We start from the raw sequence: 22894 nt of genomic DNA, 5'->3' as shown, positions 1-22894 counted from the left end.
GAGAGATATAGACAAGAGGCAGAAAGATGGTATCAATTCATAGCATAAGAATTATTCACACTTTATTGTTTATTACACTATTGGTTCCCAATTTATCAATTAAAATTAGCAGTGGTTGGCAAAAAAGCTCCATTGGTTGCCATTATTTTAATAATAATTACAACAATTGTTGTGGGCGCTAAATAAAGACGTTTCTTAGCGCATGATATTCTCCCTATCAAATTGAATTACCTCAAACTTTTTTGGGGGGACCTGTCCCCTCCGTCCCCCCCCCCCCCCTCGAGACGTCCCCCCGCTTCCGCCGCCTATGGAGATATGTATATCTGTATTGTTTAACCAAGCTCATTTGAGGATAGTTTTGGGTATTTTTCACAGAGATACGCTCGATGATTGTTAATGCGCCCTCTTTAGCTGATGTGTACGAAATATTTTAGATCGGATGGCTGACTGATCGGGATTAGGAAAACACAGAAATGCCGGTGAGATTTAATTTTGTAGATTTTATTAAACTTTTCATACTCGAAATATATAACGTGGTTGAGACACTTATAACGTCTTATAAGATACCACCGTATGTTCAATATGATTTTTTTTCGCACGATTTGATCAATTCTTAACTGACAATAATCTTGCTCGGACTAGCGGAGCGATGAGCAATAGAAGCGGGCTTGTCGCCCGGCACTTGCCCACTCCACCTGCGGTCCGATCGTCAACAAGCCGATGGGGGTGACTTCAGACATTTGACGGGGATCACATGTCTGCGCATCTAACGTTAGATCTTGATATTAAACTTAATATTAAACATGGATTTCATTACATTTTAAGTTAAGAAAGTTTGTGGAAAATTTAAAAAATATAGACTAGACAGAGGTTTGTCACTTTAATAAACTTTGTATGGCCTACATGGCCTAGTCATATTTTATTAATTGGAGTGAATGTGTGTGCAGTCGTTCACATTCAGGTTTGATGCGAGGTTACCTCGCGCTAGTGTGAGTGGTTTTGATTGATGATACTAGATCTACACTGAAGTCTGAATAATGATAGTCTTTATTATAATAAAAGCATTCGTTGCAGCCAAAGGCTGAATTGCAAATGCTAGTAAAAATAAAAAAAAAAACAACTCAAAATTGACAAAAAAATGCAAAAATACAAACAAGGTATAAATCACTCATTCAATGAACAAGGTTATGATATAACCTTGTTCTCGGTTACATCTCTATGTGTGGCAAAATAAGGTTGACAATGTTTGGATTGTTTTTTCTTTTGGAAAAATGCTTGATTTTTTTACACTGTCAGTTTCCTATACAGCTTTTCACTATATAACTTGGCTCTTAAGTGAATTTGATTCTTTAAATTATTTTTTCTTTATTAAAAATAGAGCTTGAAAAGTGAACATTTTCTTGCCATATTACTTTCCACGAATTCCACCAATTGAGGGCATTCAGAAAAATATGCCCAAAATTCAAGTTTTCGAATGCTCTGGTCAATACAAAAATTATTCTATGTTACTAATAAAAATTGAATTGCAAATGTATGGAAATTGATAATTTTGGTCACAAAAGTGATATTTTAATGATTCTTAAAGTGTGTACTCAATACAGCACTGGCATACCATAGTCCTACCTGTAGATTCTCCACAGGCAGGATGGTAGCATTGAACAAGAGGTATAAATTATATATGGATAAAAACACATGAAACAGCCAGTCAATAAAGAGTGAACTCCATTCGACCTTGCAAGGAACTTGCAAAGGTAACCAAAAACACAAATGAGTGGCGATATGGAATTAGGTTGATCAAAAATCACTAAGTATTTAACACGTGTGCAATAGGGGAAAATAAATGCGAAACAATTTACATAATCATTGAGTAGCATTGTGGATTATTTATATTATGTGATTGTTAATGTATGATTTTTTAAAAAGAAATCAACGAGTATGGAAATATAACTGTGAAAGAAAAATTTAAGTCTGCAAGTAGATGCAGTTCATATTGTATAATTAATTTACGTGTATTAAAGGTCAAGTCCACCCCAGAAAATTTTTGATTTGAATCGATAGAGAAAAATCAAACAAACATAACACTGCAAATTTTATCGAAATCTGATGTAAAATAAGAAAGTTATGACATTTTTAAGTTTCGCTCATTTTTCACAAAACAGTTAAATGCACAACTCAGCGATATGCAAATGAGAGAGTCGATGATGTCCATCACTCACTCTTTCTTTTGTTTTTTTATTGTTTGAATAATACAATATTTCAATTTTTACAGATTTGACAATAAGGACCAAATTAACTTGACCATAAAATATAAAATAATGGTAATTCCACATGTTCAGGGAGAAATATAACTTTGTTTCACTTGACAACGAGGAGAAAAATAGAATATTTCATATGTCATATAATAAAATACAAAAGAAATCGTGAGTGGTGACGTTATCAGTCCGCCAATTTGCATATCGACCAGGATGCGCATATAACTGTTTTGTGAAATTAAGCGACACTTTAAAATGTCAACTTTCTTATTTTTCATCTGATTTTGATGAAATTTTCAGTGTTTTGCTTGTTGAATTTTTCTCTTTTTTTTCAAATCAACTTTTTGTTTGGGTGGACTTGTCCTTTGATTCTGTTTCCTTTCATTATTATCTTAATAAGGGAAAAATGAATATTAAACCCCACTCTCATTACCTAAATAATTAAATGTAGGGTGGTAGCAGCAGCAATGATAATGTGCGAGTGGTGGTACGATGTCGTCCCCTCAACTCCAAGGAGACAGGTCAAGGGTTCAAGCCTGTGGTCAAGATGGACGAGATGAGGGGCACTGTACAGGTCACCAACCCCAACGCGCCCAGCGGGGAACCCCCAAAATCATTTACCTTTGACACCGTGTTTGCACCGGGAGCCAAGCAAACTGACGTCTACAACCAAACGGCCAGACCTATTGTGGATGCTGTTATTGAAGGCTATAATGGTAAATCTCTTTTCCAGGATAACATGAATTTAAGAAAGAAGGATTGTTGTTGGTGGATTCTTTGCTGGTATCATAAAAATTAAGCCTGGCCTGGTAACATCATTCTGTGCAAGCCATGCATGCGACTTGACAGCATCTCTTGCAGGTACCTTGTACGCAGTTGCCTGCAGGAGCATATGCAAGTCTGATTTGCCTGCAGCAAAGAATTGAACATGCTCAAACGTTTGTAGCGGGTGATTGCACAGAACAATGTGACCTTGAGATATTGATGGATAATGAATGTAATGTGTACTGACCTACAGGGAAACATGACACTAATGAATTTCGTCCACCATTAACAATAAAGAATAGTCCCAGTATTACAAAGATGATGCATAATTAAAAAAACAAAAAAACTTGGGATACATGTTTTTCGGAAATAGTGTGAATTAATTTTTTTAAAGAATTACTGGAAGATAAAGATATGTTGCTTCCACAATGAAAGGCAAACAAAAGTAGTTGAAATATACACTGATTTCATGAGAATATCTATAAAGGCCACCGCACACCTTATGACTGTTAGCGATCTGATTTTGGAACAAATCACATTTTGCTCGTTTTCTGAAAATGTGAATGGAACATATCATTTGAGGTTTAAATTAATTGAAAGAATACTGATATAACCATTTTGAAAGATTGCAAGCCTTTATTTTGGAGTAAAGGCTAAATTAGTTTCAAATTGTAGCCAATCGTACGACTGCTATGACGTCATTATGACTGGATATTAAATTCGCTTTTATTCTAAGAAGGATGATAGCATAGGTATTTGTACGAAGATTTAGAACATTACACAGTAAGATATTCCAAGTCTCAATGTTAGCATTAAATTCTAATACATTTTATTCTGAAATCGGGTTGCAGACCAATCGTAAAAAATCCCCTATGCAGATAAGCACATGTAGGACAGTCATACTTGCAAAAAAGATCCTACATCATGCTCAATTTTATGCTTATCTTGCGTTTCCCAGGAATTACACTATATCATCCAGAATCCTCAGTGAAGGCTCCGCATTATTATTTTTTTACTTGGTGGCCCTAATACAATAGAAAACGTTACAATTTATAAAAACTTTGGTAGCCCAACTGGGCCACCAAGTGTGGGCTTTTACAGAATTTCGGTGTCCCGACTCTCATTTTTGATTGCCCCGGGCCACTGCGAATGTTGCTTCCTGACTTAGGTACATATTTTTATTGACCAATAGATAAACACCTGAGTGGTCACTTGTTTGGAATCTGTAAGAACTCATGTTGAAATCATTACCAGAAGTGGCCATGAACTGAGTGCAGAATATCAAAGTAATATGACCTTCATTCCTTGACAAAATTTTTTTTTTGTTTCAATTTTGATGAGATTTTTGTCTCATCTCCTTTAAGTACAAGTAGATGTATAGAAATGAATAATTGTGCTTTTGATGAATATTGAAGAGATTTGTGTTTTATCATTAGTCAAATTTCAGGTGGAGGACATAGAGCCTCTACCTTTCATATAATGTATCTGTTCTGATAAAATTCCTACAAATAAGAAAAAAAAGAAAGAAATGAAATATACATTTGATATACAGATTTATATAAATTACAGTTACGTATCAAACAGCTTAGAATTTTATATGAGCCATTAGGCTTGTTGAATGGATCTAGTATACAAGTTGTCCCAATTTCTGCTTGCGTTTTTTTCATTGCTTGGTAAGTTGTTTGACAGTTTCACTTTCACCTTTTTATTACATGCAGGAACCATATTTGCCTATGGCCAGACAGGCACTGGAAAGACGTTTACAATGGAAGGAGTTCGATCTCAGCCAGAACTCAGGGGCATCATTCCAAACTCCTTCGCTCATATTTTTGGGCACATAGCCAAAGAGCAAGAAAATGTCAGGTCAGAGCATACTTAGCTTGGAAAGTTTTTTTTTTGCCAGGATGGAAGTATGTTCTGCAGTGCTTGGCAAAGAGCTCTCTGTTGAACTGATGTGTGGTCCAGGCAAAATATTTTTGGGGCTACTAGTACTTTTCAGAACTTGCTGCCTAGTTCTACAACATTGGATGACCTTTAACATTGCAATGAATGGATATTTTCTAGGGCTTCCTTTTGAGTTCCAGTGCTCTTTTGAGCACTTTGAGAGGGAAATCACCCAGAGCCCCAGTGCAATTTTCCCCTTCCCTAGTGGTGTCAATTTAACATCTGGGACCATCTTACAAAGAATTGCAATTGATCCGATCAGTTGCAACTATGGAAAGCCAGCAAAGTCAACGTATGAAATGTATGTTTGTTAAAAAAAATTTCCAGATATGAATGCGTATCCATAAATTCATTAATTTCTTGACAATTTGGCGTGTTCTCCTTTGTTTACAAAAGACATTTTGCAAATTTCCTATAGAAAAATTATGACACTGATGGATTTTCATAGAGTTATGATTGATTGAATTAACCGTAACCGTGAACTACCAACCCATATATTTGTTTCAAAAGCCTGTCCTGATTATTCACTTTTTTCAGTTTCAGTGCCCCTCATTAGCTAAAGCAGTCTAGTATTATTTATTCATTCTTTCATCTTAAAAGACACTCTACTGTGTAAAGATTTTTTCCAACAATCCCCATGATCGATGTACGAGGTTGAGCTTATAGGGTTGTAATGCTAAATAGTGATCATAGTGGCTATGTACATTTGGTTGATTTCAAGTCCGGTGTTGGCTTTGGTGTTGGTGTTGGAATTTGGATTGATTCCCCTCTCTCCAAAAGTTATTGAGATTTTGTAAAACTGATTCAGATCACATGATTGACATCACAACAACTACCAAGTGACTTTCCGGAACCATCTTCCTTTTATATTTGGTGTTATATTGCGTAAAAATTGACCTAACGCCAACACCAAAAGGTCAACTCTGAACTTGAAATCACCCATAGCACACTGGTCCACCTTTTCTTTGATCATGATGCTTCAAAGAATAGTTAAAATAAAAAATCCTGAAGTTATTGGGAATTGGGACTTGAATGTTTGTGTTGATGATAGTTGCCAATGATCCCATTGCTTCGCTGAGGAGTTGGATTTTGCACTCCCGCCTTCTTACCTATGTTGTTTTCAAGTTGATTAATATACTGATATTTTTGCATGATTTTGCACATGTGTGTTATACTTTACTTTATTGATCAATTCTTTACTTGTTACTTTTAGGGAGCCCTATTAATAAGCCCAATTGCTTTATAGAGGGCTTCCTAAACCATATTTTATTTGCAATATGTTCTGTTTTGTTCTTTGAGCACTTTAGTAAACTTTGTTTTGTTTTTTACAATGATTGAAACAATAATGAAATGGAAATGAAATTAATCAGAATCAATTTAATTTTTATGTACTATTTTTGTGATTTTAAAAGATTATTTTCCATCTCCTACTATTAGGATGAGTGCCTATAGCATCCATAACTACTTGTTATTTTCTAAGTTTGTGTATGATGTGTAGAAGGAGATGAAATTGTTGATATGCAAGACATGTAATAAATATGTTTTAGTAATTCTTTTTTGAACTTTTTTTTGCAGGTTTCTTGTCAGAGTGTCTTATCTGGAGATCTATAATGAAGAAGTGAAAGATTTACTTGGCAAAGATCAACACAGCAGATTAGAGGTACATGTAAAATAGTTAATTCCTATTAAACCTCCAGTTCCTTCAATACACCGGGGGCCTGTCTTACAAAGAGTTGCAATTGATCCAATCAATCGCAACTATAGAAAGCCAACAAAGTCAACATATGAAATGCATGTTTGTTCCAAAAAATTTCTAGATATGAATGTATATCCATAGTCATTTATTTCTTGACAATTTGGTGTGTTCTCCTTTGTTAACAGAGGACATTTTTCAAATTTCCTGTAGAAAAAAATTATGACACTGATGGATTTCCATAGAGTTATGATTGATTGGATCAATCGTTACTCTTTGTAAGACAGGGTGTTTCATAAAGATGTTCACAAGTAACCACTGACTTTGTGCATGACTGGTGATCCTTAGAGTAAATGATGTATCCCTATGTAGCAGACTTTGCACCAAAGAACATATTCCAATCATGTGTCAAGTTGTGTGTAACTTTGCAAAGTGTTTTGTGAACGGGAGCGAGCGGTGATGATTTTTTTTCTCTCCGCTCCACGACCGCTCCAACAACGCTCGGGCGGTGTGACCATGCCTTAATCTAAACGGGAGAGAATAAAATCATGAGCCATCATTTTAAAATCTTGGTTCACATTTTTACAATAAAAATTCCTCATATTGGCAATGGATTGGAGACACTTAGATTGATATCTTTATGAAACATTGGCAGAGTTTTAAGGCTGATATATTTTCATTTTAAGAATATTTTCCATACATTTAGATGTGGCTTGAGATACGTGTATGAAAAGTAAAACCCATGATGGATGAAAACATTTTTCAAGTGACAAATGAATTTTTAAAAGCAGCAAGCCTTTGCAGAATATTAACGGTCATACATTGTAGTTCAAGTTTTGCAAGTTCATGTTGATTTATTGATTTATTGATTATGAACTAACATAAAGGATTTAGACAAATCACAAATCCAGCCGGGTCATTCTAAAGAATAGGACCTTCTGTCTTCTTGCTAGGCACTTGGAATTTAGGTTACCATGGGTAAATAGAATTTTATTTTTATTTCTTATCAATTCACAGAAAAATGACATTTATTTTGTCTGATTCTTTCACCAGGTAAAAGAGCGTCCCGATGTCGGTGTGTACGTCAAAGACCTTTCTGCGTTTGTTGTCAACAATGCAGATGACATGGATAGGATCATGACATTAGGGAACAAAAACAGTAAGTATCATTTAACATTGTGATGTACTCAACCCAGGTGAGATGAATGGGTACCTTGTAGGAAGAGATTCAACAGATGCTTGACTGCCTAGGTAGCCCAGCTAAAGCCAGGGTAATAATACCATCATCAATCACATGAAGCATGGGGAAATGAGAAAACAGTTTTTGGAACTGACGTGGCTACCCTGGGTAAATAAGATTACTGCTGCTACTACTGCTGCTGCTGCTGCTACTACTGCTACTACTACTACTACTACTACTACTACTACTACTACTACTACTACTACTACTACTACTACTACTACTACTACTACTACTACTACTACTACTACTACTACTACTACTAGGTCTTTTGAAGATAATTGTACATTCCAAAATTTTCTCTTTTTTTCTTTTGTTCACATGTTGATGTGCTTAGAGTCTGGAAATTTATAAAAAAAGGCATTAAAAAATCTCCACCTTTTATGAAAGGTTCATTGATTTCAGTCAAAATGGCATCCAAGGCCATGGCCATCAATGGACTTGGAGTTTTTTTTTTTCCTTTTACATGTATTTAAAAACCTGTTAATGTATACTCATACATTTCAGCCATTGGCTGCAGTATGATAATTATACTTGCTTATATAGCCCCGCTCAACACTTTATCAGAAGTCTCAAAGCGCTCTTTAAGTAATACAGCATGATTAATCTGGCTTTAGCACGCCAGCTGTTACGTGCACTGCGTTTCAAGGAATGAATTCCTAGGAGGTACCCATTCACCTCACCTGGGTTGAGAGCAGGACAATGTAGGTAAATTGGTGTATATGTATATTGTGTGTATCATTGTTATTTTTCAAATAAATGAACCATGAATATATTCATTTTAACAGCCTTGATTAGGTTGTCCATCTATATCAGTGCTCAACTTAAAAAATAAAAAGTATTGACAATGGATTACCGGTCCTTTCTGCTTGCAGGATCTGTAGGGGCGACAAACATGAATGAGCAGAGTTCCCGTTCGCATGCTATCTTCACTATTACCCTGGAGAGGAGTGATATGGGTCTGGACAAAGAACAACACGTTAGGGTCGGTAAACTACACATGGTGGATCTTGCGGTAAGTAGCTTCCCCTAATGGGGCTTTGCAAGAAACTTACAATCAATCACAAGAACTTGCAATCAGTCACAATAAAGTTACAATCAATCACAAGAAACTTGCAATCAATCACAAGAAACTTACAATCATTCACAAGTCAATCGTAAGTCAAGTTTGGGTCCATAAAGTCAGGCATAGGACTTTCAATTGATAGCATGTTTGCACACATTTTTCTGGGGCCATTTTACAAAGAGTTATGATTGATCCAATCAATCATAACTCTATGGAAATCCATCAGTGTCATACATTTTTCTACAGAAAATTTGCACAATGGCCTTTGTAAACAAGAAGAAGCACAGTTGATTTTTAAGAAAACAATTAATGCATGACTATACATCACTAGCTAGAAAATATTTTGAACAAACATGCATAATACATGTTGAAGTTGCTGGCCATCCATAGTTGCGATTGTACAGATCAATCACAACTCTTTGTAAGATGGGGTCCTTTGCCCCATCTTACAAAGAGTTACGATTGATTCAATCGCAAGAGTTACGATTGATTCAATCGCAACTCTATGGAAATCCATCAGTGTCATAATTTTTTCCACAGGAAATTTGCAAAATGTCCTTTGCAAACAAAGGAGATCACACCAAATTTTCAAGAGATCAATGAATTTATGGATATACGTTCATATCTAGAATTTTTTTTTGAACAGACATGCATGTCATATGTTGACTTTGCTGGCTTTCCATAGTTTGATCCGATCAATCGCAACTCTTTATAAGACGGGGCCCTGGTCTGCTTTGTAAATCAATGAGTTGAAATCAATTTGCTGTTATTTGATCTATTCTAAATTTGCAACTTGATTGCAAATATTTTCTTGCAATATCTTACACCTTATATTTTATTTTTAAGGCTGAAATAACAGAGCTGGTAATCATTTGATATTGCCCGGGGCCCTTTCACCAAATGCCTTTCATTACAGTAAATTTGCCACTATAGTAAGTAGAATTGTAGTAGCTCAGCAGCCAATTTAAAATAAAGGTTTTCCATTGTATATACTTAGTTAGTTACCATAATGACAGATTAAACTCAAATTGTAAAACCGTCATGGAACCGGCCCTGGTCTACTTGAGCTTGAAAAAAATGTCCAATATATAGGTGTTATAGTTTAGTCTGTGATATGAAAAAATGCTTGTGTTAAAATATGATTTTTTCTTCTGTTCAGGTTATGTTCCATTGTATGATATTTTAACTTTCTTTTTAAAATTCATGTCATTTTGTAATGGGGGGGGGGGAGGGGCAATATTCTCTGTGGTTTTGAGATAGGAGTGAATATATTGATTCAGCTCTTAATCAGAAAGATCTTTACCTTAAAATGGTAACTGATGTATTCACTAGGTATATAAGCAAATGGTATACTTCTCAGATACACTTTATACCACATGGACAAAATCTATTGGTGTCAACATGTTCCATAATTTGCCTTTGGTCAACAATTCTGCACTTAGTCTAATTCCCACCTAGTCTTATTCTCATTTAGTATAATGCCCAATTAATTAGTCAGCGTTCATCCGAACCGTCGTATCAGTAAATTCTGGTCATAATATTGATTTTGAGATTTTTGCAGAAAAATGGAAGTACAAGTCCTATTCTGTTCATAACATGAAATCGCTGTCAGGGTTGCTGTATCCCCTATGGCGTTTCTGTACTGGGGAAATCCAAACCGCTCAAACCAAAACTGCAAGCATGTAGCTCTTGTGATATTTTCTCTGATCCTTGGTTTTGTGTAAATTTACGGTACCAATGTCAAGCAACTGTCTTGGTCTTTCCAAGTACCATGTATTTTTCTAGCAGTGAATATGTTGTAAGGCTGGCGAACGAAGTGTGAAAATTATAGTCAACTTTTAGATTTCTCTGATATTGGTTTGCACCATCTTATGTGTGATTCAACAGTTCGATGATCGTTGACAAATAAGAGCAAACGTTCTTATTCTTCGGCAGTCATCAGAACTGTTGACCAATCAGCAATTAATGATAAATGCCAGTTGTAACGACTCAAATGACCACTAAAGAGTCTGTATGTATTTATGCCAAAGGATTCTAGAAGATATTTTTTTTTTGTTTTTATTCCTTAATTCAAATAAAACAATATCAATGTGACATGATCTTATGCAACATACAAAATCTATGAAATAAACAATATAGTCATAATACATAAGAAATATACAAAATAATGATGTGAGCTTAATACTATTACTAATGATAATACTTAATGAACGCATGAGCCTGCCATCGTGAGCAGTGAAATTAGCAAAGTAAGCATGTAATCCCATCAAATTGTCTGGTCTTTCTTCAAACAATAATGATGCACTGTCCCACATGTAGTTATTTGTGTTGGCAATGTTCAGTGTAATCGCTTTTAATTTTGGCTTAGATTTCATGATTTCACAAGGTTTAGTTTATGTAACTGTCCCGTAGCTAGATCTGGTGGGTGTTTCATAAAGCTGTTAGTAAGTTAAGAGTGACTTTAAGAACGACTGTTGAACCTTTACATGCTAGATAATCAGCAGTGAACAATGGTGAACATCATTTACCATAAGGATCATCAGTCATTCTTTAAGTTGCTCTTAACTTGCGAACAGCTTTATCAAACGGCCCCCTAGGATGATACAGTTACAGTTAACCTAGGTTTCACAGACTTACTTTAAAATCTTCGCTAACTCTAACTCTTCTCATTTATGCTTCTAATTGTAGGGTTCTGAGAGACAGACCAAGACTGGCGCGAGCGGGCAACGCCTCAAGGAAGCCACCAAGATCAACCTGTCCCTGTCAACCCTGGGTAACGTCATCTCATCACTGGTGGACGGGAAGAGCACTCATATCCCGTACAGGAACTCCAAACTAACCAGGCTATTGCAGGACTCCCTTGGAGGCAATGCCAAGACTGTTATGGTATGTTAGATGGTGGCAGCCATCAACGATGCAAATATAATAGATGAAGGAAAGCCTTAAAGGGGGAGTGAACACACCGACACTTTGTTTGTCTCTCATTGACTGTTAACCTCAGTTTGTCTTAAAAATATACCTTTTGAGATTACTAGTAGTAGTACAGAGGATAAATTAGCATATATGAATTTATTTGTATAGAGGAACTAAAAACTTTTTTTTTTGAGGATACGTATCTATTTTGCTATTTTGTAACATAATTATTGCAATATAAATGTATTTATAAAAGTGGGACTATATTATTAGACTATTCTGCTTAGAATGTTGCATTATGGGTAGTAACCCTGGTCAGATAAGGAGTAGTTAAGGACTTGAGGTTGGACTATTAGGGCTGCTCGTTCATATAAGACAATGGTCTTAAGAGATTGCTGAGAGTTTCATTGGATTTATACAGTATACACATCTTATGCTTTAGTGAACATCAGACTTCATACCTTGATGTCACTTTCTTGTTACTCGCTAACTAATTAATCATAGTAATGAAATGGATTGATCACTTTTTTCAACATATCAATGCAAAGAGCACAATCTGTTGTAAGATTATACTATATATGTATACAAAAAACATCACAATTAGCTCCACATTTGTTAAAAACTGCTATACATAAAGTCTTTTGTATAGCATATTTTTTACATAGGACTGTACATTACTTAGTTGAGAGCTTTTCTCTTATGACCAAAGATGCTATTCAAATTTGTAAAGCAAAATTATTCCCTGTCAGACATATTGTAAGTTTTTAGCTGGGCTTTCACAAACAAGAAGATATGAATGATGATAATGTATCCTGGTGATTGTGTATAATTTTATGATAAATGCATCTTGTCTCCTATAGTGTGCCAACATAGGACCCGCTGAATACAATTATGATGAGACCATTAGCACCCTGAGGTATGCGAACCGAGCTAAGAACATCAAGAACAAGGCGAAGATCAATGAGGATCCAAAGGACGCCCTCTTGAGAGAGTTCCAGAAAGAGATTGAGGAACTGAAGAAACAGATCTCCGAATGTGAGTCGTGATCAGGAATGTGAATCTTGCAATTTCCATGGGACTTTTAGTTTTATCTCGCCTAGCAGAAGCGAGACATAGGCGCGACTTTTCCGACGGCAGTAGCATCATCGACATTGCATCTTAACTGCTATATCAATAATGTTCTGAAGAGAAATATACATTGTATTCTGCTAGTTTTTGAACTGTTGCCTTTCTCAGTGATATGATTTGCAGTAAATCAATGAGAAATAGCTTTTGTGTGAATATAACGAGTAAATGCTTTTCATTAATTAATTTTAAACATGTCATGTTATTAATTTTGTGTCATTTATTATTAATAATAGACATAGTTGCAGCTTTTCCAACAATGTTTCATTTTTTTTCCCTTAATATAAGAGGGCTATGCAACATTTGTCATTACAATTGAAATGGTAGAAACTTTTGGCAGAACTGAATATTACTACATGCATTAAAATACAAGATTATGTTTCATATACTTGTCTAATTGATTTAAGTGAGATGTACAATGGAGGAGTGACTCAAGTAATGTGCCTTTCAACTTTTTTTTTCAGCTGGAGAAGGACTGGATGATGATGAAGGGTCCGGCTCAGAGGAGAGTGGAGAAGAAGAAGAGGGAGAAGGGGGAGAAAAGAAGAAGAGGAGGGGCAAGAAAAGTGAGTTGAAATTTTGTCTTTCTTCCAGGGGGGAAAAAATCACATGGGCTCTGGGCAATTTGGCCCTGAAATGCTCAAAAGAGCCTGGAAAAATCCCCATTTGCTGCAGTGTAAAGCATTTCAAATGTTTTATGAAGGAGGCTCTGAAAAGTAGCCACACCCCCAATTTTTTTTATTATAAAACAAGTTTTTTTTTTTTGCCTGCTTATTCATATGAACTTGGCGACTTCAGTCTGTTTGGTTCTTAAAGATTATCTCTCCAACAACAGATATGATTATTGTGGCCGATCCAGTGGCGGATTCAGGGGGGGGGGGGGGGGCACAGCCGTCCCGTGCCCCTCCTTGAAAAAATAATTAAAATTGTAATGTAAAAATGCTGTTAAAACAGAAGTGTCCCCCCCCTTTGAAAGTGAAGATATTTTTTTTTGCTGCTTGTCAAATTGTTTCAGGGATGAAATATCCTTAATTCTGGGTTGAAAACCTTTTCTTTTCTTTTTTCCCGGGAAAATATCTCCCCCCCCTTTTGGAGAATCCTGGATCCGCCCTTGTTCACATCTACATGTACATGTCACAAAATAGTACTTTTCAATCCTCGGTGTGCTTGATTGATTAATCATCTACATCCTCTTACCAAGGCCCTGTAACACAAAGTGTAGCGATCGATCACAGGGCTTTTCTCTTTCAAATTATTGCTTTGATCAATATGTGCAATCAATTTTACAAATCAAATATACTAAGCTTTGTGTAACAGGCGTCGAGAGTGGTGATCGTGGTTTTGTTCTTTCATCAACATGATTTCCCTGTTCAAAGGTAAAAGAAAGCTCTCGCCGGAGAAGATGGCTGCCATGCAGAAGAAGATCGACGAAGAGAAGAAAGCGTTGGAAGAGAAGAAGGACATGGAACAGGAAGATCGGAACATGGTGGAGAAGGAACTCCAGAGGAGAGAGAGTGAACTTCACAAGGCGCAGTGAGTAACCAGTGATGGGGCACCCAACCGAAAAGTCTGTGTCATGTCTTTTAGTAGCAATTGCTCATGCTCGCATTTTTTAACAAACTGGTGTTATGCCTGGGACTGATATTATAGTTATATGCAGTTCATAATCACAGGGTTTTCAATCATTGATCAGCTATAGTTACAATTCAAAGTACATGAAGATGTCGAAGATTTTGTAAAAAAACAGGAGACAACGAATATAATATTTGTGAAGTATAAGATTGAAATTCTGAAGTTAAATTAATATCAGATGGGCATCTATCCTGAAAGTCTTGAAGTCAGTCAGTCTATTATCTGGATTAGTGATGGTCTAGTATATCTATCTAATAATCAGGAAGTCTTATTTATATTAGTTTTGAGGGTGTAACAATTTAAAGTGGGAGTGATTTAAACTTGCTCTGATAGGTCTACAGGTCCATCAAACTTTCTCTGGTATAAGGGGTGTGGTGATGCTCTGTGCAGTCACTGGGGCTGTATGAGTCATACTTCTTAGAAATTTTGTTCCTTGAAGTTAGCTGACATCACTGAGGGTTGGTCTTTTATGGTCAGGGTTTAGGGTTTAAATGGTAGCGGGGGTTTTGGAATTCTAAGATGACATTGGGGGAGTGGATAACAGGAAGTTAACTACATAACACTGGATTAGGGTAAAAGTTTTTGTACAGACTACCAGATTCAGAAGAGTCCTAACTGCATTGGGTCTACAATTCATGTTGTCCACTAATCCATGCCCTTGGTTAACAATGTGATTAGATTAATTTGATGATTCTTCCCAATAAAGTATGCAATGTAGGTTAGATCTGGCAATGGCGGAGGCAGGAATTTTGACTGTGCACTCGAGAATCCATCTAATTCAAAGAATTGTATCAAGGAAAATTAGACAACAATGTGGGGAAGAAGGATGTTTCTTTTATGGCTTCAACTACACCTACCTTCTCTTCACATTTAGGGAGGACCAGAAGATCTTAAACGAGAAGCTCAACGCCATCCAGAAGAAACTGATCGTGGGTGGGGTGGACCTCCTGGCCAAGTCCGAGGAGCAGGAGCGGCTCCTGGAGCAGTCTGCCCTGGAGATGAAGGAGCGTGTGGCCAAGCAGGAGACCATGCGGAAGATGATGGAGGAGAAGGAGCAGGAGCGCCTGGACATCGAGGAGAAGTACAGCAGTCTCCAGGACGAGGCCCATGGAAAGACCAAGAAGCTCAAGAAGGTCTGGACCATGCTCATGCAGGCCAAATCAGAGGTGAGATACATGTACAACACAAGAAAGAGAGCTAGGTTGCTAGATAAAAACATTTGTTGACCATTTTGATTTTAGTACCAACATAATCAGTGACACCAATAGAGGGATGTTACTCCACTGCAATTCTGCAGTGGAGTAACTAAGAGTGCAGACGGAATAAAAATAGATACACCTTTGCAACTGGGATTATAACGTTTCGGGTCGATAAATTTAAGTAAGAACATTGAGAAATCCTACTTATTGTATCATTGTTTTCAAAGCTCTACTTGGTTGAAGTTTGGAAATACAGTGTCATGTGAAAGTTTCTAGAAAAGGAATTAAAGCCTGAAAATAGATGGATATTCATAGTCTTTGATGACTCTGAATTTCCTTATTTTGGCGGTCAATCGGATGTCACTGAAAAATCCATTGCAGTCACCAGTAAAAAAAACCCTAGGTGACTCTGGCTTAACCTAGTCATTCAAAGGTCAGATCCAGACATAAATGATGATATCTGATTGACACGTGTAGTATAAAAAAGTCATTGAAACACAAACACAGATAGCGTCTTCAGATGGGTTTTATATAGATTGTCAAACCCATGTAGGTGACCACTTTTTAGCAGCCACTTGCCTAAGTGACCACTAAAACAGAATCCCATGGAGTCGTGGGAATTGGTCATGATTTGAATCAAAATAGCAGCGATCTGTCTATAAAGGCCACATCCTATTTGTCCCATAGTTGCTCACTAAAGACCGTTTTGACTTTGTTTTTAAGAAGATTGAAACAAGAAACGATTTTGGATGATCATTTCCTTCTTTGAACCAGGTCGCTGACATGCAGGCGGAGCATCAGAGGGAGATGGAAGCCTTGCTGGAGAACGTCAGAGAGCTGAGTCGAGAGCTCCGTCTTTCAATGCTCATCATCGACAGCTTCATCCCGCAGGAGTTCCAGGAGATGATAGAGCAATACGTACATTGGAATGAAGACATTGGAGAATGGCAACTGGTAAGTTGCATCCACTCCAAATGACCAGTTACATGTAGTTTTGATTTGAATAAGAAGAATAATGGTAATAGTAATACATATATAGTGGTTACTACTACTTAATGTTTCTAAGCGCTTTACATTGTAAATTGTCCTCACACAATGTACAGGGGCCGCGGAAGCGGGGGCTGGGGGGGGGGCTTCAGCCCCCCACTTTTTTCAAAAACCATGTACAAAAACATAAAATTGACCATATGATTGTGATTTTTTACATGGTCAGCCCCCCCCCCACTTTGAAAACCGTTCCATGGCCCCTGATGTATATACTTTCTCCAGTTCCCTGGAAGCATTCCAACAAGAGTTCCAAAACGTAATTGCATGGCATTTGATTAAGCAACTCATGTTGTGACATAATTGTTGTTCCCTCAATTCATAAGATCGTAGAAATGTGACTTAAATGTAGTTCATTATGACGTATCATTGCGCTCATTGTTGTATATTTCGGGCATGTGCACTAGACCGTTGAATACGATCTCATATTGAACAGCAAGTTTTGTACAGGAGTCTACAGGATATTTGTCGGATTTGGTCCTTGTAGGAATACACTCTCATATTGAACTGCCGATTGTTGCAGACCAAAATACACATTTTCAAGTCATCGCTAAAACTCTATATAGATAATAATATAATTCACACTATTGACCCTTTACCAAATCTTTAGGTGGACATTGGTATTAATATTGACCTATTGACTAATAAATTATCTCGTTTTAATATGCATTGTTACATAGTAAAAGTGTATTGAACTTGTGTAGTTATACAAAATATACACGCATTACACCAATACTAAGAAACCTACATTTGTTACCAATTAGGCAGAGAATAGCATTAAAATTCTTACTAATTGTTTACAAAGCACTTCTTGGTCAAGCTTCTGGCTACATTTTTGCATGACTTATTGAGGTATAGAACCAGTAATCATGGTTGCAATTTGCGCAGTTCTAAGGATCCTCTGCTTTTACAGATCCCATCCATCAAAACAAAAGACATACTAGGTGATCGAGCGTTTGCTTGTGCAGCCCACAAGCTCTGGAATAGCTTACTCCTGGAAGTTAGGAAAGCACCATCCGTACATTAAATCAAATCTCAAAACACATCTAATGAATTAATAACAAGCATTTTAGGAGTCCTAAAAAGCAAAGTAGAATATATGCTATGGTGAATAGTTTCTGCACTCTATAAATTCATATATTAATATTATCATTATATCTTTTCCTTGTTCATTTTAATCTAGAAATGCGTGGCGTACACTGGAAACAACATGCGCAAGCAGACTCCTGTCGCAGACAAGGACAAGAACCTGGCGTATGGTGAGGCGGATCTGTCCAATGTTTACCTAACATATAATCTAGAGGGTGGCGGCATGAAATATAAACCATCGCAGGGTAAATCAGGAAGGCCAAAGACGTCATCAGGGAGACCAAAGACGGCTAAAAAGTAAGTGAATGAACATTTGACTGAATAGAATTTTCCATTGGATTTGTACACAAAATCACATTTGTGAGCAATTTGGGTCTGACTGGTGCTTCACATAATGCAGCACAATGTGGATTGATTTCTTGCTGAAGGAAACTACGCCATGGCTGGGATTTGAACCCACGACCCTCTGTTTCAAAGTCTGGAGACTAATCCACTGGGCCACAACGCTCCATGTTGTGTTGTGAACATCACACGTTCTGGATTTACTATGAAAGTGCCCTGGACTGAGTGTAGTGTGCAGTGTGCAAGATCTTCTCTGATATTATGTACAGATTCACCCATTATTCAAATTTGTATGTCATCTGGATAATTTTAGTTTTTTAATGCAAATCACACATCTTTTGATACACCATGACTTCAAATTGAATTGAATTATTATTAATGACTACTTTGCACTTTTGTTTCTGCAGGAAGCAAGCATCGATGGCGAGCTCTATTGATGCTCTCTTACAATAAATGGTGAGATGCATATTTTTTTTCACTTAAAGGACAAGTCCACCCCAACAAAAACTTGATTTGAATAAAAAGAGAAAAATTCAACAAGCATAACACTGAAAATTTCATCAAAATCGGATGTAAAATAAGAAAGTTATGGCATTTTAAAGTTTCGCTTATTTTCAACAAAATAGTTATATGAACGAGCCAGTTACATCCAAATGAGAGAGTTGATGACATCACTCACTCACTATTTCTTTTGTATTTTATTATATGAAATATGAAATATTTTTATTTTTTCGTCATTGTTATGTGAAATGAAGTGTCATTCTCCCTGAACTCGTGGAATATCATTATTTTAACATTTTGTGCTTCAGACAAGGAGGTCCTAATTGTCAAATTTGTAAAAATTGAAATATTGTATAATTCAAACAATAAAAAACAAAAGAAATAGTGAGTGAGTGACATCATCGACTCTCTCATTTGGATGTAACTGGCTCGTTCATATAACTATTTTGTTGAAAATAAGCGAAACTTTGAAATGTCATAACTTTCTTATTTTACATCCGATTTTGATAAAATTTTCAGCATTGTGCTTGTCTATTTTTTCTCTATTGATTCAAATCAACATTTTTCTGAGGTGGACTTGACCTTTAACAGTATTATGGACATAAGTAATGGTATCCATTATGAGAAAATGCTTATGGCACAGTAAAAAAAAGAATATAAATAGAAACCTATTAAAGAAGGAGGGAGGGGGAGTTAGACATACTTGAAAGCTTGCATGAATAACCAGATTTTTAGTGCATTTTTTAAGGTGGTAAGAGATTAAATATTGTGGATGTCTTTTGGAAGCTCAATCCCCTCCCATGAATAATGAGGTACAGCAAGTATGGATGAGCTAGTTGACATTAGCATATCAGAGGGATTGTATGGATTTATCAGTCATTTCAGTTATCTCCTGTGTGTGAGGTTTTTGTATACCATATAAATGGTTATTTAATCAAACTGAAACTTGGTGTTTTATATTTTGAAGTAAGTTTTATGGTGCAAACAAAAAATCTCCCATCTTGCCCTTCACATAGCTACCAAGTAGTACTGATATTCAGTATTTAGTACTGAAAAATGAAAAGAATACTGATGGTTTCATACAAAATACTGATTTCTAAAGTTCAGTTTTATGTTTTGTCCTATGGCATATCTTTGAAAATACTGATTTCCTTGCCAAAATGCTGATTTTCAGCTTTTGAATTACTGAAATGAACTTGTTCAGGTTGGCAGCTCTGCCTTCATTATTTACAGACACACTTCTCTGTCCACACTTTTGAGGGCTGATACTTTTTTAAAGTCCTCTTCATTTTATGACAAGGAATAAAGGTTGTTTATCATGGCACAAATTTTCGGCATTACTCCTATTTGTTTAAGATCAGTATGCTCGATCTGTAATGAAAATCATAAGATCAGTATGCTCGATCTGTAATGAAAATCATAAGATCAGTATGCTCGATCTGTATGAAAATCATAAATTATTTTTCTGACTTATAATTTATGATTTTCATACAGATCGAGCATACTGATCTTATGATTTTCATTACAGATCGAGCATACTGATCTTAAACAAATAGGAGTAATGCCGAAAATTTGTTAAACAAATTATAATCTCCTCCTATAAAAGCCTCTTAATTTACTATCTATTGTCCACGGCGGACGGCATTTGAATAGTAATGAGTCAGAAAGAAGAGGATCGAGGGTATTTGAATTCCAGTTCATCGTGGCTTAACCGTGAACCAGAATAGCCTGGTGGTTGAGTCGCTGCCCGGAAAGCAGTAGATGGCAGGTTCGAATCCCACTGGTTCCAATTTTTTCTGACTTATGATTTATGATTTTCATACAGATCGAGCATACTGATCTTATGATTTTCATTACAGATCGAGCATACTGATCTCAAACAAATAGGAGTAATGCCAAAAATTTGTTAAACAAATTATAATCTCCTCCTATAAAAGCCTCTTAATTTACTATGGAATAAAGGTTGTTTATCATGATTATTTCTTTGATCTTATGCAAGTTATTAAATTATTCATGGTTCATGGTGGTTTGCCAGACCATTTTTCAAAATCATACTTATGCTTGTTTATTTTCATGCTTTTAGAGTTGAGCTCCCTGAAGCATTCTTGGCGAGCATTCCTAAACCATCAAAGATTTGTAGACTGTCTTCATGCCAGAGGTCTAGCATACATACCATCCAGTCACCTTTGGATGATAGAGGGCTGTGTCTACCTGGACAGCTAAAATCTGTCCGTTTGGAGGAGTTTTAAAACAGTCCTTGATGCAGACGGCCAGCCATCTTGCACAGAGTATGAGGACCCATGGGCTCAATGTATTAATCCCCCCCCCAACCGGGTGTTTTGATTTTGAATGATTGTTACATTGTTATAAAAATGCACTAAGGTGGTGTACACAAATTATTCATATATCATTTTTTTAAATAAAAATTGTATTAATGGTAAAAATCAAGAATTATATTTTGGGCCGTAGGTCCCCTGTACACAGTGTTAAGGATGACTTATATGTATGGATGAGGTGTAGCGAAGCAAGATTCACTCTAGCTGAACAACCGATGAAACAGAGACTGAAGCTTTTGATCATCGTACAGACCATCCAGCCATCTCTAATTGAAAAAGGGCTACGCTTACCCTGCTCAAATGACTTATTATAGGTGGTGTCTTGGCAAACTCAATACAGTGTTGTGACTCGTGTTGGTGGTGTTTACACAAAACCAACACCCACCTTTCAACCCCATGGTCGTGCTTCATAAGACTTCTAAATGCACAATTACTATAACAAATTTGATATCAGCCAATCAGATTGGAGAATTTTAGTAGCTTTTAACTGTTAGTGCAAATTTGTTATTATAACAGGTTTTATGAAACAGGCCCCATATTTAGAATCACCCACTGTGCATATTATAGACTGCATACATATACTAGTAGTACTATCACTGTTCCAACAAATACAACCCGATTGACCAATCCCTTCAATATTGGCTTGTCCTATTTCACACAATGTATTATTTTGTTTTTCTTGTATAATTATAGCTGTCAAAGATATCGAATCTGATATTGTTTTGATAATATTGAAAAGAAGTGAAACTACCATTTTAATTTAATTTATCATTTTACATTCCACAGAAACATACATCTAAAAAAATGAATTCATGATTGACAAAAATCACATTGACTGTTTAAAAGAAAAATAGAATGATGTGAAATATGAGGATCCTACAAGAAACATTTGCTTGTATAGGTTCCCAGAAAAAGTTGAATCAAATAAGGAAGAATAAATACATTATATAGAGGTCTACATGATAGTTACATGAAGAGAGCATTATTTACCTCCATACAAACATCTGATTGTAATAAAAACTTTTTTAGTCAATATTTAAAAGAATACAATGAGGGAGACTGAATTATATCCTCCGAATTATTCTGGAAGGAAGGCCCTGTGTAGGTAAATCTTTTGTGAGCAAGAAGAATATGTACAGAGAAAATGGGGAAATTGTGGACTTGTCGAGTACGGTAGGCTTGGATTTCTTGATTTTCAACAAGCAAAAAATAAGATACACTTTGTAATTCATGTGTATTTGGTTGATACATACATACATACATATACCAACAAATTAATAAAATAAAGCTGTTACCTTCAATAACTGATACTGGTTTGAATGAATTAGTGGATTCGTACGAGCCAAAAAGTCAGAAGAAGAAATTATCTTTACAGCACTCTTTTTTTTTTAAGTATGGATACAAGTTTTGTCTCAAAAGCATTTTCCCAGGCTTAAATTCCATTATTCGGAATGGTAACAATATAGTAGAAAACAATAGTTTCAAATATGATAGGAAAATGAGGTTTTGGTTTATCAATTCTTCCAAGATTTCTTGAGAAGAGCTTACATACAGTGTAGGTGATCAGTTAATTTCCAGCACAATTTACAATCAATAAAGATACCTCTAATACTGATTTGCTAAAAAACGTATAATTTATCTTTTTTTTTAATTGAGAGATAATTTACTAGCTTGTATCTAATCACACACAGAGCATAATTTAGTATTAATTCTTTCAAGAAACATCCGAGGATTGTGTGTATAAAATAAGCTA

At 36.0% G+C, this 22894-nt stretch overlaps 1 protein-coding gene across 1 annotated transcript; it reads left to right on the top strand.

The window, feature by feature from the left end:
• The first annotated feature begins 381 nt into the window (after positions 1 to 381).
• Positions 382 to 22641, top strand: LOC121406440 (kinesin-II 85 kDa subunit). Its single transcript, XM_041597465.1, has 15 exons — positions 382 to 479; positions 2704 to 2968; positions 4736 to 4880; positions 6537 to 6621; positions 7708 to 7813; positions 8770 to 8909; positions 11649 to 11846; positions 12734 to 12908; positions 13463 to 13564; positions 14375 to 14531; positions 15505 to 15796; positions 16604 to 16783; positions 18057 to 18259; positions 18712 to 18760; positions 20889 to 22641. Exons 1-14 carry the CDS (start codon positions 474 to 476, stop codon positions 18755 to 18757), a joined length of 2100 nt encoding a protein of 699 aa, XP_041453399.1. The 5' UTR covers positions 382 to 473; the 3' UTR covers positions 18758 to 18760; positions 20889 to 22641.
• Positions 22642 to 22894: the final 253 nt, after the last annotated feature.

This window comes from Lytechinus variegatus, chromosome 1 (genome assembly GCF_018143015.1).
Source record: "Lytechinus variegatus isolate NC3 chromosome 1, Lvar_3.0, whole genome shotgun sequence".
In the NCBI taxonomy this organism is placed as follows: Eukaryota; Metazoa; Echinodermata; class Echinoidea; order Temnopleuroida; family Toxopneustidae; genus Lytechinus; species Lytechinus variegatus.
This window is presented reverse-complemented; position numbering and strand designations above follow the sequence as displayed.

Coding starts and splice junctions, on each gene's coding strand:
- LOC121406440 (XM_041597465.1), top strand. Junction 7,814..8,769: donor GACATTAGGGAACAAAAACA/GTAAGTATCATT, acceptor TTCTGCTTGCAG/GATCTGTAGGGGCGACAAAC. Junction 13,565..14,374: donor GAAGAGGAGGGGCAAGAAAA/GTGAGTTGAAAT, acceptor CCCTGTTCAAAG/GTAAAAGAAAGCTCTCGCCG.